General features: G+C 45.3%; 2 protein-coding genes across 7 annotated transcripts in view; one reads left to right on the top strand and one right to left on the bottom strand.

Annotated features, from left to right (window-relative positions):
• Positions 1 to 17,257, top strand: part of LOC310696250 (uncharacterized protein) — a 960,839-nt gene that overhangs the window by 335,451 nt on the left and 608,131 nt on the right. The gene's annotated exons all lie outside the window — the stretch shown is intronic.
• The window catches only part of LOC310696199 (PH and SEC7 domain-containing protein 3-like), a 152,619-nt gene that overhangs the window by 79,845 nt on the left and 55,517 nt on the right, over positions 1 to 17,257 (bottom strand). For all 6 annotated transcript variants that reach the window (XM_083481404.1, XM_083481403.1, XM_083481402.1 and 3 more), the window contains 3 exons: positions 16,500 to 16,612; positions 12,934 to 12,992; positions 7,366 to 7,455 (listed from right to left, as the gene is read on the bottom strand). In XM_083481404.1, the coding sequence (XP_083337530.1) occupies positions 7,366 to 7,455; positions 12,934 to 12,992; positions 16,500 to 16,612 (262 nt within the window). The remainder of the gene's footprint in view (positions 1 to 7,365; positions 7,456 to 12,933; positions 12,993 to 16,499; positions 16,613 to 17,257) is intronic.

Raw genomic sequence — 17,257 nt, 5'->3', positions numbered from 1 at the left:
CCTGTTTCTCACGGGGGCCAACCAATGCCCCTCTGGAACACCACAAGCAGGCTATGCCCGCCCCCTTCTGCCTCCCACCCTACCAGCAACTGGTATTTCAGAGAATGCTGCCTCTGATCTTTGGGGTAGCATATAACCATCAGGACTTATAGCTTACAGCCACTTATAGCTTTATCCTACATTATGTTGTCTAATCCATAGGAAGAATCATAGAATCATAGAGTTGGAAGAGACCACAAGGGCCATCGAGTCCAACCCCCTGCCAAGCAGGAAACACCATCAGAGCACTCCTGACATATGGTTGTCAAGCCTCTGCTTAAAGACTTCCAAAGTAGGAGACTCCACCACACTCCCTGGCAGCAAATTCCACTGTCGAACAGCTCTTACTGTCAGGAAGTTCTTCCTAATGTTTAGGTGGAATCTTCTTTCTTGTAGTTTGGATCCATTGCTCCATGTCTGCTTCTCTGGAGCAGCAGAAAACAACCTTTCTCCCTCCTCTATGTGACATCCTTTTATATATTTGAACATGGCTATCATATCACCCCTTAACCTCCTCTTCTCCAGGCTAAACATGCCCAGCTCCCTTAGCCGTTCCTCATAAGGCATCATTTCCAGGCCTTTGACCATTTTGGTTGCCCTTCTCTGGACACGTTCCAGTTTGTCAGTGTCCTTCTTGAACTGTGGTGGCCAGAACTGGACACAGTACTCCAGGTGAGGTCTGACCAGAGCAGAATACAGTGGCACTATTACTTCCCTTGATCTAGACGCTATACTCCTATTGATGCAGCCCAGAATTGCATTGGCTTAAGAAGAAGAGGAGGAGGAGGAGGAGGAGGAGGAGTAGTAGTAGTTTGGATTTGATATCCCGCTTAATCACTACCTGGAGGAGTCTCAAAGCAGCTAACATTCTCCTTTCCCTTCCTTCCCCACAACAACCACTCTGAGGTGAGTGAGGCTGAGAGACTTCAGAGAAGTATGACTAGCCCAAAGTCACCCAGCAGCTGCATGTGGAGGAGCGGAGAAGCAAACCCAGTTCACCAGATTACAAGTCCACCACTCTTAACCACTACACCACACTGGCAAACTAAGGTCCAGGGGCCGGATCCGGCCCAATCGCCTTCTAAATCCGGCCCATGGACTGTCCAGGAATCAGCGTGTTTTTACATGAGTAGAATGTGTCCTTTTATTTAAAATGCATCTCTGGGTTATTTGTGGGGCGTTCATTTTTTTCTTCAAAATATAGTCCAGCTCCCCACAAGGTCTGAGGGACAGTGGACCGGCCCCCTGCTGAAAAGGTTTGCTGACCCCTGGTCTAATCCCTTTTAAAGCCTTCTCAATTGGTGACCATCACCACACCTTGTGGCACCAAGTTCCCTGGGCTTACTACGCACTGTACTAACTCCCTGCAACATGTAACTTTCTTTCTACATCTTTATGCCTCAGATCCCAAATGGGGCTTTCTTTTCTCTTGTTCAATAGGAACTCAATTGAATATAACGAGATAGATATAATTGCAAACAACTAGAATTTTTTCCAGCCCCCCCCCCCCGCAGGAGCTGCACTGGGGGCTCCCCTTCCCCTATGGCCCTGAGCTACACCGCAGTCATTCCCATGCAAGAGATTAGAAAAGAGGTGGTTTTGTTCTATGTGTGCTGCACAGGGTGGATAAAAATCAATGATTTTTAAATATATATATATTAAAAAATCAGATTTTTAAAATTTAAACCAGATTTTTAAAATTTAAATCAGATTTTTTAAATAAAATGCTTTTGGAGGAAAAATCTTTCTAAATATAGTTTTCTATTTAAGTTATATTATAGTCCAAAAAGACTATTCATCAGGAAATAAGGATTTGTTTTAAGTTTTTCATGTGTGTTAAAACTCAGTCTAAGTTTTGTTTTTTGGTTTTTTTGTTTTGTTTAACCACATTAGTTAACAAACATATGCTATAATGTTATTGTTTTAGGTAAATAAGTTGTTTAAATTGTTATTAAGGAAATGATTATTTTCCTCCTTCCAATAAAGTACAGCAGAAAAGTTGTCCAAATATAAACAGTTAACTTATTAAACCTCGCAATGATTTCACAATGATCTGTCTATGTATTTCTAATAGTATAACCAAATCAGTAATTTTTGATATGGCTATAAAAACTATTCTGAAAATTTATTATTATAAGATTATACCAGCAAGAATGAGTCTTTCTGTAGAAAAATGAAAAATCAAGTCTTACTGACTAGTCATTTAAATTGTGATTTAAATCGTGAATCAATTTGATTTAAATCAAATCTCCCCCGGTGGTGCATGCCCACACCTGAAAACTCTTACCAGAGGAACCATTTAATCCCTTTATATAACATACAAATAAGCCCCCTTTCACAAGAGACTTGAGTTTGTTTGACCAAATGTAAGAAGGAGAAAAGGAAGTTCAAGGCTTGTTGAAAGAAGAAACCAGACAGTTTCAACAACCTCCTTTCTCTTCTCATTTCAGAAGATATGCAAGGCACATCCAAATTAAGGCAACCGTCGTCGGGTTTTTTAGAACTGAGCTACACCAGCCAGAGATCTGATGGAATGCAACATCCTCGCCACACGTTTAGCCTAGACAGGTCTTTAATCTTCATTCCAGCTGAAGGAACTGGGGGATATTGGCCAATTCATTTAGAGCAGCTGGGAGGACTATGTCTGGAATACGGTCATAAAAAGTACAATCTGCTAGCAGAAAGATATACATCTGGGAGAGAGGGATGAAGAGGAAGCTGCCTTTATTACACTAAGTGGGCTGCTTAAATACGGCGCTCGAGATCGATCCAGTCAATAAGAGCCTGTAATTAGAGTCTGGGGCCATTCCGCTGCACCTCTCCAAGACAGCATTATAAATAAGCTGATTTGTCAACATTGGCTGAAGCTTTCTCAGTCACAAACAGCCAGAGCCAGTATCTTTAAAAACACATGCTTGAATAATTCCTACATACTTGTCTAGGACAGAAGCCAAGAAAGAAGCAGCGGCTCCAATCTAGGGAACCAGGGAGGGATGTGGGGAGACCAGATGAGCAACCTTCATCAGAGCTAGGCCTTTCTACCCCAAAACATATTGGCTGGAAATTATTTTCGGTTGCTGAGGCTTAAGAGCTGATATTCTTCAGCCCTTCAGCCCTAAGGGTACCAGCCTAAATAAAAGCACCAGTTTCGCTTTTATTTTATTTATTAAAAGTGTATCATAGAATTGCAGAGTTGGAATGGACCCCAATGGTTATCAAGTCCAACCCCCTTCAATGCAGCTGCGGTTATCATAGAATCATAGAGTTGGAAGAGACCACAAGGGCCATCGAGTCCAACCCCCTGCCAAGCAGGAAACACCATCAGAGCACTCCTGACATATGGTTGTCAAGCCTCTGCTTAAAGACTTCCAAAGAAGGAGACTCGACCACACTCCCTGGCAGCAAATTCCACTGTCGAACAGCTCTTACTGTCAGGAAGTTCTTCCTAATGTTTAGGTGGAATCTTCTTTCTTGTAGTTTGGATCCATTGCTCCGTGTCCGCTTCTCTGGAGCAGCAGAAAACAACCTTTCTCCCTCCTCTATATGACATCCTTTTATATATTTGAACATGGCTATCATATCACCCCTTAACCTCCTCATCTCCAGGCTAAACATGCCCAGCTCCCTTAGCCGTTCCTCATAAGGCATCGTTTCCAGGCCTTTGACCATTTTGGTTGCCCTCCTCTGGACACGTTCCAGTTTGTCAGTGTCCTTCTTGAACTGTGGTGCCCAGAACTGGACACAGTACTCCAGGTGAGGTCTGACCCCCTTCAATGCAGCTGTAGGAGAGCGCAGACTGTATTCTACAGTGTGATCTTCAGTTCATGTGGGCAAACACTGAGAGCCCCCCCCCCCAAGTACCCTGGGCAAGATGAGTACAGTGGTACCTCGGGTTAAGTACTTAATTCGTTCCGGAGGTCCGCACTTAACCTCAAACTGTTCTTAACCTGAAGCACCACTTTAGCTAATGGGGCCTGCTGCTGCTGCCGCGCCGCCAGAGCCCGATTTCTGTTCTTATCCTGAAGCAAAGTTCTTAACCTGAAGCACTATTTCTGGCTTAGTGGAGTGTGCAACCTGAAGCGTATGTGACCTGAAGCGTATGTAACCCAAGGTACCACTGTATTCTCCCTAGAATATGCCCCACAAACCTATTTGCAGCATGCAGGTAGATTCTTCACGGGAGAGGCCTCCCTCAAAGTGGAAAAAATCGGAAAGCCACAGGAAAGCCCTCCAGATGTTGTGGACTACAACTCCCCATCACCCCTGACTGCTGGCTATGCTGGCTGGAGCGGATTGGAGCTGTAGCCCTCAATATCGGGAGAGCACCAAGTTGGCTACTTCTACTGCAGAAAAATCCAGCACTGAGTAAAGTTTGACTAGGCTTGTTTATTGCACTCATTTCTCACCCATCCTCCAAGGAACTTATAGCAGCTTACCTGAAACTTTCCGTAATTCTCCCATCCCAATTCCGCTCAGGCCCAGATCTGCATTGCTTCACAGATAGAAATTATTTGCTATTCCTAACCCTCCCTAGACCAAATTCTAGGCCAGTTTACCCTCCAGATTCCAACTGCAGTGCAGGGGGCATACAGAACTTTTCTATTCCAAGTATCAATATGTTTCATTCAGGATCACAACAAAAGGAAAGACCAAAAAATCAACATAAGTCTTCCTTTGCTGGTGTTACAAGACTTCAAGTCACACTTCTTTGTGCACCAAAACATCATTTTAAAAAAAAATCTTCCATTGCAAACTAAATGCAGTAGCAACCAGCAGTTCCTACACAAGCAAATCGGACAAAAGAAAGAGAAACATTCCTATTAGTGCCGACAATGGGGAATGTTCAGCACCTCAAACTCAGGCTTCTCCAACTATTCAGATTCGTCTGCTGGAACAAATTGAGTGAACACATATGCAACTCGGCACGCAAGGGGAGAAAAGCAGTAATGTGTACCATACAGAATGTCCCGATCTCAAATTATATCTTCCATTCAAATGTAAAAGCCCAAAGGCACCTTCTTTCCAAAGCTACCTAGAAAAAAACCTGTTACCATAAATACTCCTCAGGCAGCCTTAGCTTTCTAATAAAAAGCCTGTCTGGCTTTCTCTGCTTTCGCTTATTACACAAGGCACTTGCTAGTCTCAATCCAGTTTGGACAATTCAAGTGCTGAAGCAAGATCTGCCTCCATATACCTTATTGGATTGGGAGTCGTATATGAACAAAAGGCCCCTGTTGTGCATTGTCCTTGCTACATCTGGCCTCTGGTGCCGTGCAGGTTCCAATGCTGCATAAAAACAGCTCTGATCAAGAAGCCTGGAGAGGAATCCAGTTTCTTCTGTTCTGATCTTATTGATCAACAAGCACATGGAGGTCTAAGGCATGCTAAGATGCCTGTGAGCACAACAGGGCCAGAAACAATTTCACTCACTCCTCTAAACTCATTTTCCTGTAAACACACACACCAGATCCATGATCCTCGGAAGACTTAAGCATGGACTAATATTAAGGCAAAGGGACATGGGTGGCGCTGTGGGTTAAACCACAGAGCCTAGGACTTGCCGATCAGAAGGTTGGCGGTTCGAAACCCCACGACGGGGTGAGCTCCCATTGCTCGGTCCCTGCTCTTGCCAACCTAGCAGTTCGAAAGCACGTTGAAGTGCAAGTAGATAAATAGGTACCACTCTGGTGGGAAGGTAAACAGCGTTTCCGTGCGCTGCTCTGGTTTGCCAGAAGCTGCTTAGTCATGCTGGCCACATGACCACATGAGGGAGCTGCATGCCGGCTCCCTCAGCCAATAAAGCGAGATGAGCGCCGCAACCCCAGTCGGTCACGACTGGACCTAATGGTCAGGGGTCCCTTTACCTTTTTAATATTAAGGCAATGTTTGCCAAAGTTTTGATACTCAAGCCACATGTTTTCTAAATTAAAACTGGAGGTGCACTGTTCACTCTTACACTAGAAAGGAAGGGCATATATTGTCTCAATCAGCTCCCAAAACTAAGGACAGGTATTCTGTTTCCAACTGTGAGATAGTATATTAGCACTGCCTGCTGACATCCTGTCCTCCTCTTTGTTCAGTGAGTCAGGGTTCAGGGGTGGGATTGTGCTTTCTGGGCAATGGCGATGCTTCTGGGATACTGCTGCACCCATAACCCACGCTGCATCAGAGAACGTTGGTTCATCTATAACTTCCTCCCTTGGTACAATGCTGCTGGGTAAGCATTGGCAGCCATGACACATCAATGGTGCGTCCCATTTTCCTGCTCCAAGTATCATATTGCAGGCATAGGTAGATCGTGATCTATTGGTAGACCATGGGAGTAGTTTTTAGCAGATCGGCAAGTGAGGTTTTGCTTCCCAATGGTTTAAACAGCAGCAAACACGAAAATGGTCCTCCACCCCCATTAGGTTACTGAACCAAGAAAAAGCTTGCAGGGAAACTATGTGTGTGCGCGCACATATGCCTGAGAAACGACTGTCAGGTCAGATCTAATCCTGAAAACAAATGTCTACTCTAAACATGTGCTCAAACGAACTCTGGTCCTTAATGCTAAGGGTTGTATTCAATGCTAGTCCTATTCCAAGTAGACCCACTGAAATTAAGAAGTCTAAGTTAGTCAGACCCCTTACTTTCAATGGGCTTACTCTGAATATGACTATCAGTGGATACAACCTTACAGGGAGAATTCAACACAGAAATAAGGAGAACATTCCATCGGTGCAACTAAATGTTCCCCCCTTCTCCTTCCTGCACCCCTAAATCTGTTCTGGGGGTTTCCCCAACCCCCTGGAGCAGACTTGAGGATGACACAAGGTGCAAGCAGAGGAAGGAGAGGGGAAGAGGGGGGAAGTCCCATTGAGTAAGCAATAATTGCTTGTGCAAAATTATTTAAGGTGCATACTGTCCTAAATATACAAAAGCCCCCATGCACCATCATTTGGCTCCGGTGAAGCTTGAGATTCTAGTAAAAACCAAAAACAAAGGAGGCCCTTCAAGCCTCAGGCTTGTCCATCCCTGTCCTAGAATGGTGGCAGAATCCAATGTGCTGGTGTAATGGCTTCAGCCCCTCTCCCAGTGCAGAGTGTGGGAACAGCTGCACTAGGAGTGGTCAAAATAAATGTCCATAACTAGAACATCAAAGATAAATTGATAGTGCCTGCTATATGCCAATCACATGTATTACCATTCATTCTAACGAACAAATAAAAATCATTAAAGTACAAGAAGCTCGATCATTTTGAAAGCATCACCCTAGCACAGCCGGACGGCAGAGTTAGAGTTAATGTTGTATTCCCACAACGGAAAGATAATATAGTGCCTCACCTTCAAGAGTTCCCTTGGGAAATCTTTGCCTTCATTCATTCCCTGAAGGTTGGCAATGAATTCTTGACAGGACATCTTTTTGCCAATATTCTGAAAGATAAATGACACATAAATATTAATGCAATTCTCAGAAAAGAAAAGGACAGTAGCCTATAAAATGAGTTGCATATTAAAAGCTCTAATTGATATTTCCCCCCATGTTAAGTTAAAAACCAAGTTGTTAGCAGCAATCCCAGGGTAAGAGACATTGTAAGGGTGTCTGCATGAACACAGCTGCAAAATACAAATCAGCATAGACAGGCAACCCTACTGGGAAGAGGGGAATCAGCGGGAAAGTGATCCTGCTAGGATAATGGTGGTGATGAATCTTAACAATTGCACAGGCTTTTCAACCATGGCCATCAAAGCACTTTATGGAACTGAGTTGCATTCCAAGAACATTAAGGTCCTGCCACAAACAGAAGCTGGAATCATGCGGCCAGAGCGAGAGCTTGAAATTGACAAGCTGAAAAGAAAGTTATGGTGTATATATATATATATTTTAAACCCTCACAAAAATGGAATATATCTGTACAAAATTAAGTGCCAAAAGAGGGGAAAGAAGCTTTTCAATTGCCGATTATGAGGTTTCTTTTAAAGTCCTCTTTTTCAGCCAGTGGACTGTGGGATCAAGGACTCCCTTTTCATCAACAGTAACATTAAGCCACTTTGAAAGCAAACCAGGGTTCCTCTTTAACCAAGCTGGATCCAAAACCTGGTGGAAGTGGAAACCCTGGACCTCCTTCTCATACATCCCTGTGCAATTCAAGCACTTGCGCTATGCACCATTTTTTTTTTTTTTTGCTAAAATAAAAAAGAGTAAAAAATTGGGGGTCATCTTATACACAGAACATGAGCATGGGGGGGGTGAGGTTTAAAATATTTGAGCAAATGTTCGGGATTTTGGCTTGGGTGGGCTGAGGCGTTCCCTGGGGCCGCCACCCCCTTTCCCCTCCCTCTCTGGGCTGTGCGCTGGTGACTGGCTCGCCTCCTGAAGCCCCCACTGGCTTGACCACCGGATTAAGAGCAGCCGCCGCCACTAAGAACTGCCTTGGCTACCTTTCATCGCTCTTCTTTCCTTTTTCTCTCTCTTCCCCTCTCAAATCCCAAGCCTGTTCACCACCTTCCTCAGCTAGGTTTGCTCAACGGCATGGGCTGGCATAGAGCGAGCGCTGCCTTCCCTAGGCTCTCTCTCGGCATCTGATTCAGGAGCCTCCTTCCCCACAGCAGCAGCCACCACCAAGGAGGAGTTTGGATTTGATATCCCGCTTTATCATTACCCGAAGGAGTCTCAAAGCGGCTAACATTCTCCTTTCCCTTCCTCCCCCACAACAAACACTCTGTGAGGTGAGTGGGGCTGAGAGACTTCAGAGAAGTGTGACTGGCCCAAGGTCACCCAGCAGCTGCATGTGGAGGATCAGGGAATCGAACCTGGTTCACCAGATTATGAGTCTACCGCTCTTAACCACTACACCACACTGGCTCTCATTGTGTGGTGAGCGTGTGGTGCTCTAGCCACTGCCTTTGCACCACCATGCACTGCATGCACCTCATGCTGGAAACTTTGAGGGCGATTGCCCAAAGAAAGATCAACAATTTGCTGCTGCAGATTGTCCAGAATGTTACTTCTATTTTAGGGTTTCCTGCCCCTTAATTTTGGGTTCAAAAAACTAGGGGTCGTCTTATACATGGGGGCGCCTTATACATGGAAAAATACTGCAATTGATGGGTGTGTTCATGTACGGTGAACCACTTTGGGCTCAAAAAGAAAAAAGATGTATATAAATTTTTAAAACAGTTTAAAAATAAAATAAAATCCTGATACATGCTTACAGGATGAAGCACTGAATTATAGTTAGGAAACAAATAATCTGGTTCAATGCATTCCAAGCTATGTTTTACATTCCAAGCAATAAATGCCCAACTTACCACCTAGAAAAACAATGCAATACAAAAAACAAAAAGTATTATCAGTTAGGATAAGCATTCCGAAGGAAAGGGAAGACACAAAAGTGATGGGGAAATATTGCTTTATCAAGTTAAAGTTGGCCCTACGCATTTCTCACACTTAGCAAAACGAGGAAGTGCATTTCAGCTTCAGAAACCATCTAAAAAGGTTGGAAATCAAATCTCCAGTTACGTATCTCTCAGGCTTCACCAATGGCTAAATACCAAATCATATTGGATTTCAGTCCAGAGTATGCAGGCAGAGGGGCTGTACTGCTCTCCAACTCTCTAGTGAAGTTCCCTGCACTCCGCGCAAAGCCATGGGTCCCTCAGGTAGTGACTGGGAGTTGTAGTGGCAGAAGCAAAATGCTAAAAACCATGTGGAAGCCGCTTGTGCAAGCAACTTCAGAACCTGCTCATTCACAACAGCCAGATTAACAGCAAACTACTCACCTTAACAAATATTTGTGTGGTTTCAATGCTGTTTGACACCCTTTCTGTTTTCCTGGCTGTTGCTGCTACTCGGCGCCATTTCCCTTCTTCTCTGTTGCCACCTCCGTTCTCCTCCACCTCACTTGCCCAGGTGGCTGCTTAATCCTACTGGCTGTGGCACTCCACATAATTTTGTTGATGAGCATATGTGATATCATCAGATCCGAAGTACATCATGATGTCATTCACAAAACCACATGAGTTGCCGCAGCCAGTAGAATTTAATGGGAGTGTGGGCAAATGAGACAGAGGGCGGCAACAGAAAGAAGGCGATGGAAACTTAACTGAGAAGAGCAGCTCTGGGAAAATAGGGTTAAGTTTGCAATGAAGTCAAGCCAAAAGGATTCTTTTCTCTTTTTTTAACAACCCTCTCCCCTACATCCTACCCCTTAAGAAAAGCTGTGCCCTTAAAAAGCTGTGGGGCTTGCCACCACTGCTGGCAAGTCCCAACCACATGAAACTCTTGGGGGAATTTCTAACCCCCTGTAAAGAAATTCAGTGAAATGCCACCACCACAAATAAGAGTTACAGTTCATATACTAAGGTTACCAGGTTTTTTTCTCCAATGAATCCGAGGACACTTTAATTAATTAATTAATTAATACACATTCGGGATGTTGGTGCTGCAACGATGGCGGTAGCAGAGGGGCAGCCGCCACCTTGACCTCAACCACCACGTTTCCCCTTCCTCTGAGGCTTCTATATCTCCTTTTTCCAAGAGCCTGGGCAGCCCCTGAGTTGTTCGTTCTTTGGTGGTGGTAATGGGGTGGGTCAGGCATACAAGGCGGAGAAGGAGGGCCGAGAGCGGCAGCAGCGGCTCGGCTCAGGCAGCAAGATGCCTCCCTTTCCATCGGAGCAGCCCCAATCCCATTCCTACTTGCGTGCAAGCAGCAGGGGGCAGGGATCCCTCAGCTGGGAAGCGAGGCTTCACACTGCCTTTCGGAGGGAAGGTGGAGGCAGCCCGGAAGCTGCATCTTAGAGTCCCTGCACCACCATCATATGGGGACTTCCGAGCAGCTCCTGAAGCCAGCCAGAGCCAACTGCTCCAGGCTGCTGAGACTGCCGCTGTTGCGGTTCCCGGGGACATTAGATGAAATCCGGGGACATTCCGAGGATGGAATTTGTCCGGGGACTTATTCGCAAATACGGGGACTCTCCCCAGTTAACAGGGACGTCTGGTAACCCTATTTTATACGTAGCCCTAAGTTTGTGATGAGAGCAGAAAGTTGCCCAAAACAAGAGACCTTTTCTGGGAAACAAGCACGAAATTAGGTAGCTAGTTTCAGGTTGGTTCAGGTGGGCCTCTTGGCATCTGACCTCTTCTTTACCCAGACAACTGAAGCTCAAGTATGTGACCCTTTGCTTTCTGGCCAATGGTGATACCTGTTTTACATGTGGATTTAAAATGCAAGGCCCAGATAGGAATTTGCACATTCATCTGATGATGCATGAACAGTTCAGAGAATGCTATGCATGTTCTGCCACCTAGTGCCCGCATGTTACCCTGACACTGCAGCAAAGCAATGCCTGGGAAAATTACATTTTAATATTCAGGATACGTGTAGATCTTTTCTCTTTCCTTTTTAACCTTAATGAAGCAAGAAGAGCAACTTCCCCCTCACCTCTATGAGGTCACTAACACTGATCCAGCCTTGGCTAATGGGTAACTGTACAAACCTAATGAAGGTGAGTCACTACTCCCTTTTCAGCCACTCTCAGCTGCAGGCACTTGCCATAGTTGTGGGAAGCCAGTCAACAATGTGACCAAGTGGCACACAACTATTGTTCCCCCAACCCAGGTTGAACACTTGAGATAAGATACAGCTTTGTACTTTTTCTTTTTTAAAGGTCACATAAGAACATTTTTAAAAACTCATTTTAAAATAGTTGTTCAAAACTGTTGGGGTACTGTATTTTTCGCCCTATAGGACACACTTTTTCCCCTCCAAAAATGAAGGGGAAATGTGTGTGCGTCCTATGGGGCGAATGCAGGCTTTCGCTGAAGCCTAGAGAGCAAGAGGGGTCGGTTCCCACAGGCTCCCAAGGCTTGCGGATAGCAGCCTGTTCTGGGGGCTGGGGTCAGGAAAGCTCGGGCTTCCCCCGCCCCCGCCCCACGCCTGGGGGGGTTCTTTATTCTCCCCCCCCAAAAAAAACTAGGTGCGCCCTATGGGCCGGTGCTCCCTATAGGGCGAAAAATACGGTATATGGTTGTGTGTTAGTGCCCACGGGAACTTTCTGCTAAACACGAAAAACAGCCGCAACAGAACTTATACGTGTCTCCTGCAGAAATGACGCTCATACTTCTGTAGAGTTATTGACAGGTTTTTTTCCAGAGTACAGCTAAATAAGCACGACAGAATTTGGTTGACAGAGGTCATGGTAGGACAAAGAAAAAAACATGACCATTTGTATCTTGGATAAGAATGGCTCTGTAATATGGCTGCCAAACCTCTGAGAAGTTGCCATCTATATATAGCCTCCCTTTGTGCACAAAGCAGGGATGCCAGGCATTCAGATTTTGAAGTTGGAGTAGTTTGTGCTGTGAGGATGATTTACAAGCTCTGCTTGCACTGGGGCTTGAATGGTCTGGCAGGCCAGACATCAACTCCCTATACAACTGGGCCAAGAGGGAACATCCAGCTTTTCAGGCACATCACCCTAAGTAAGGAAATCAGGTGATCAAGGAGAGCCCATCCCAATCCACTCCTTGCATTGCATCTTTCAGGGTCTCCTGAAATCCAATAGTCTGGGAGATTTTCCGGTGCCCAAAATCTGGCTGGTCCTCTGTGCTTGTGAAACTGTTCTTCTACCTGCCTTCCTCTTCCGAGCTACTGGGTTTCCAGACTTGCCCAATTCACTGCATCCAGCCTGGCCCTCATTCTTATGGGACGCATTCATATTGGTTTTGGCTCCCTTGCCAATTTCATAAGCTCTTCACACAACTGCCTTCCACCTCTGCCAATGTCACCTGAAATCTTTTTGGCTGCTTCAACCCGACTCTGCGAGGACTTGAGTACTCAGCTGCAACAAGCATACTGAAAGAGCAGTTCAAAATTTCTGAGCAAACAGGACAATTTGCAGAATACTCACATGGCCGTGGAGGTCAGTGTTCAGCAGCATGATTGCGCATGTGAGGCAATGGACTCCATCTGTAGGGAGGGAAAACACCCCAAGCATGACACACAGAAAGTCACACAGACAGGTGGGGTGGGGGAGAGAAATCACACTTCCTACTACTCACATCTGCTTATGAAAGAATGATTCACGTTGAGTTGGGACCCCCCTGAAGCCTAATTAACACTCCCTTCTTCTTCCAAAAGCAATTTGCTTATAAAGAAATGCATGACAGTAATCAAGAGAGACCGTCTCATGAGATGAAGTCATAAGAGTTGATAAGGAGGAAGGGAGAAACAGCTAGCCCAATTTTTTCCTTTTTTGGGAGGGGGCGGGAAGGTGAAACCTCCTAAGTTTAGGACCCAAACGCTTTGAAGGAACGCTCCACAAATGTCAAAGATCCATGAATATCAACCTCAACCGTGTAAGCTGACCTTCCAAAGGTTTTGTCTGACTTTTTACAACCCAATCTACAGTCCAGTTAAGCCAATGGTTTTAACCAAATTCAGCCTCACTGAAGTCATTGTCCCCAACACCAGACTAGCCCAAATTCAATGTAAAAGGATTGGCCCTTTTGATACCTTCAACAAGACCCTCACCCCCACAGAACACCCACAGCATGCCACCTCTTTCTGTTCCTGCCCCCGTTAAATTCCTGTCTTTAAACCTTGTTGTTGTTGTTTAGTCGATTAGTTGTGTCTGACTCTTCATGACCCCATGGACCTGAGCACGCCAGGCACTCCTGTCTTCCACTACCTCCCTGTCTTTAAACCTACATCATCACAAAAGCCATTAACTAAATTCCTTAATCCACATTCCTCCAATAGAAACTAAAGAAGCCTATGTAACAGCGCTTGCTCACCTTGTTACCTTTGCTTTTCCTTTTCATTCTCCCCTTGTGCTCCCCCAATGACAACATTAAATCATAGGATTTGGGGGGGGGGTGCCTTATTCTATAAAGCAAATGCACGAAGGAGGAGGAATAATTGGAGAAGAAAATAGCTGCCTTGTTCCATCAGCTCAGCGCTGCCTCCAAAGTGGCTGGGCATATTTATTTTTCAATGTCTTATTGGTTTGTTTGTTTATAACATTTATACACCACCTTTTCCTCCAGGGAGCTCAAAGTAGTACACATGCCTCTCCAGCTCCCCATTTCATCCTGACAACAATCCTGTGAGGTAGGTAGGTCATGCTGAGAGACAGTGCCTGGCACAGGTGGGGAAGCTCCTAAGCAGGGCACAGCAATGACAGTCACCCCATGTTGTTTATTTCCAGCATCTGGCAATGAGAGATAAACTGCCTCTGGAGTTACATGTTATATATTCAGTTTAGATCATTAGTGCTCACTACTGTTGCCTTTAGAGATTACTGCAGCTATTTACAGATAAATAGTCTGGGAGTACCCCAGTACTGTACTGTAGGACTTGTGAAACCAAGGTGTGAATGTACCTGGGTAAGAGTCCATTGGGGGGAAAGGAAAGTGGGATATGCTTTTAATAGTAATGTAGGATAGGTAAAGGTAAAGGACCCCTGGACGGTTAAGTCCAGTCAAAGGTGACTATGGGGTTGCAGTGCTCATCTCGCTTTAAGGCTGAGGGAGCAGGTGTTTGTCCATAGACAGCTTTCCGGCTCATGTGGCCCGCATGACTAAACCGCTTCTGGTGCAACGGGACACCATGACGGAAACCAGAGCGCACGGAAATGCCGTTTACCTTCCCACCACAGCAGTACCTATTTATCTACTTGCTAGGTTGGCAGGAGCTGGGACAGAGCAACGGGAGCTCATCCCGTCGCGGGGATTTGAACCGCTGACCTTCTGATCAGCAAGCCCAAGAGGTTAAGTGGTTTAGACCACAGCGCTACCTGCGTCCCTAGTAATGTAGGATAGACTACAGAGATCAACATTGCCTTTGGCATATCCTCATCACCACCTATACTGAACAGCAGAGCAAAGCAAAAGCAGGGAATGGAGGGTCAGAGATCAGCCAAAGGACAGCCAGAGTGGCAGATGGGACAGGTAAGATGGGACCAGAAGGGCTCAGGAAAGCCCTTGGTGGCAAAGGAGGAGAGAGAAGTGGGACAAGATATAATGCTTCATGGACAATATAGCATTTCTATAGTGCTTTAGGGTGTTAATTTTATCTAAGTAAGTCTTGAGAGGCAGGCCAGTACTATTGCTATTGTTGCTGCTGCTGCTGCTCCTGCTGTTGTTAACCCACTGCAGACGTGGGGAGTGGGGAAATTCCATTGGATTTGATTAGAGTCCTGCACTGAGTTCATAGTAGAGGCAAGTTTTAAATGTGGTTCTCTGTTCAGCTTCTTAGCTCAGACTGCATGTGACAGTGGCTGAAACACATCTAGAGGTTTGGGTGTGCTCCCTTAGGTCACCAGTGCAACAAATGGGTGCAAAGAGGAACAAAACCAGGTGGTGCAGAACCCATCCACACCTGCTGATTATATGCTGCACACTCCAACCACCCTGGTACTTTTTTGCTCCATTGAACCTAGAAGGGAGAAAAGCACCTGAGGCCAAGGAGCTACAGGGCAAAAGCACAGGGGCAGAGTTCAGCACACACTAGCAGCCCACCTCTTTAAAATACATTCCTCATACAGAGAGAAAGAAGCTGGTCCACATACACCAAGCAATGTGGCAGAAGATATGGTGCTTTAAGTGGGAGACAAGGGCATTCAACACCCAAATATGATGTATTATTATTACAGTGGTGCCTCGCAAGACGAAAAGAATCCGTTCTATGATTCTCTTCGTCTAGCGGTTTTTTCGTCTTGCGAAGCAAGCCCATTGACGGATTAGCGGATTAGCGCTATTAGCAGCTTTTAGCGGCTTATCTGCTGATCGGATCAGCTGATAAGCGGCTTAGAAAAAGGGGGGGGAGTAAAAAAAACCAGCAGGAACTCGCAAGACATTGTCGTCTTGCAAAGCAAGCCCATAGGAGATTCGTTTTCCATCTTGCAAGTTTTCCATCTTGCAAGGCAATCGTCTTGCGGGGCACCACTGTATTAATCATTTCCCAAGCCAGAGCTCTTCAGATGCTGGCTGGGATTGCTGAAGCCCAAAACATCTAGAGGGCATCAGGTGGGGGGGGCTGCTATCCAGGTATCTCCCTCCTGTAAATGGAAATACCTAACACTAGTCCTAACCAATTCTTGAACCTGACAACAAATAGCATATTCTATCTTGCCTTATTGCTTTGAGATTTCTAGGTTTCCGTTGTTCCCCGACTAGATCTCAAAAGACTGGAGTGACTCAGTTGGAATCACAGTGGCCGTTTGATCTGACAAGTGCCAAAGCCAAACTGTGGCCTTCAGTGTGTTTATGCTTCACTGGGAAATTGTTCTAATTTTACTGGGAATTGCTTTGAGTGGGTGTGTTTGTTTTCCCTTGACTTTGTTGTCTTTCCTGCGTAATTATCTTTGCATTACCGTGATGTTGCTTTAATTTTCTACTGTTGCTAGCCACCTTGAATTCTGCCTGAGGAAAGGTAGGAATGGAAATGTTTTAAAAGCAATGGAAGTAAAATTACCTTGTGTGGAAATGGCATTTGGGTTGCACTGGTAGTATCTGTTGGAGAAATGAACTAAAACTCGCTCTCTTTCCTGAGTTTCTCCAATAAGAGAAAAGGCTTTGAAGAATGTCCTGAGAAAAAAATGTAAAAAGAGGAGGGGGGAGTTAAACCAGCCTTTAAAGAGTCAAGTCAAGTCATTTTACTACAGTCAATGACCAGAAATTTCTGTAGCCTTTAAAGATGTTTGTACTGAGGTTGGAAACAGAGGACAGCATTTTCAGAGAACTGAATATGGTTCAAAAGAGCAACATTATCCAGCTTTTGCAAAGTGAAAAGGTAAAGGACCCCTGGACGGTTAAGTCCAGTCAAAAATCGACTACAGGATGCGGCGCTTGTCTCCACCTTCAGGCCAAGGGAACCGGCATTTGTCCGCAGACAGCTTTCTGGGTCGTGTGGCCAGCATGACTAAGCTGCTTCTGGTGGAACAGGACTCTGTGACAGAAGCCAGAGCACATGGAAACACCATTTACCTTCCTGCCACAGCAGTACCTATTCATCTACTTGCACTGGTATGCTTTCAAACTGCTAGCTTGGCAGCTCCTACTTTTACCTCTACTAGTCAAACAAATATTGCAGGTTTTTAATATTGTTCCAAAACCCGCAGAAGCTGTTTCAGCAGAGGAAACAGTGGGAGAAAAATTAGATGTATAAACGCAATGGGAAGTACTATCTCTCTCAAACCACTTTTAAAAAGCTGTTACAGTGGTGCCTCGCAA

Source organism: Podarcis liolepis (genome assembly GCF_965112155.1).
Source record: "Podarcis liolepis genome assembly, chromosome: 17".
Lineage (NCBI taxonomy): Eukaryota > Metazoa > Chordata > Lepidosauria > Squamata > Lacertidae > Podarcis > Podarcis liolepis.
Note: the sequence above shows the minus strand (reverse complement) of the source record. Positions and strands in the feature narration are given on the sequence as shown.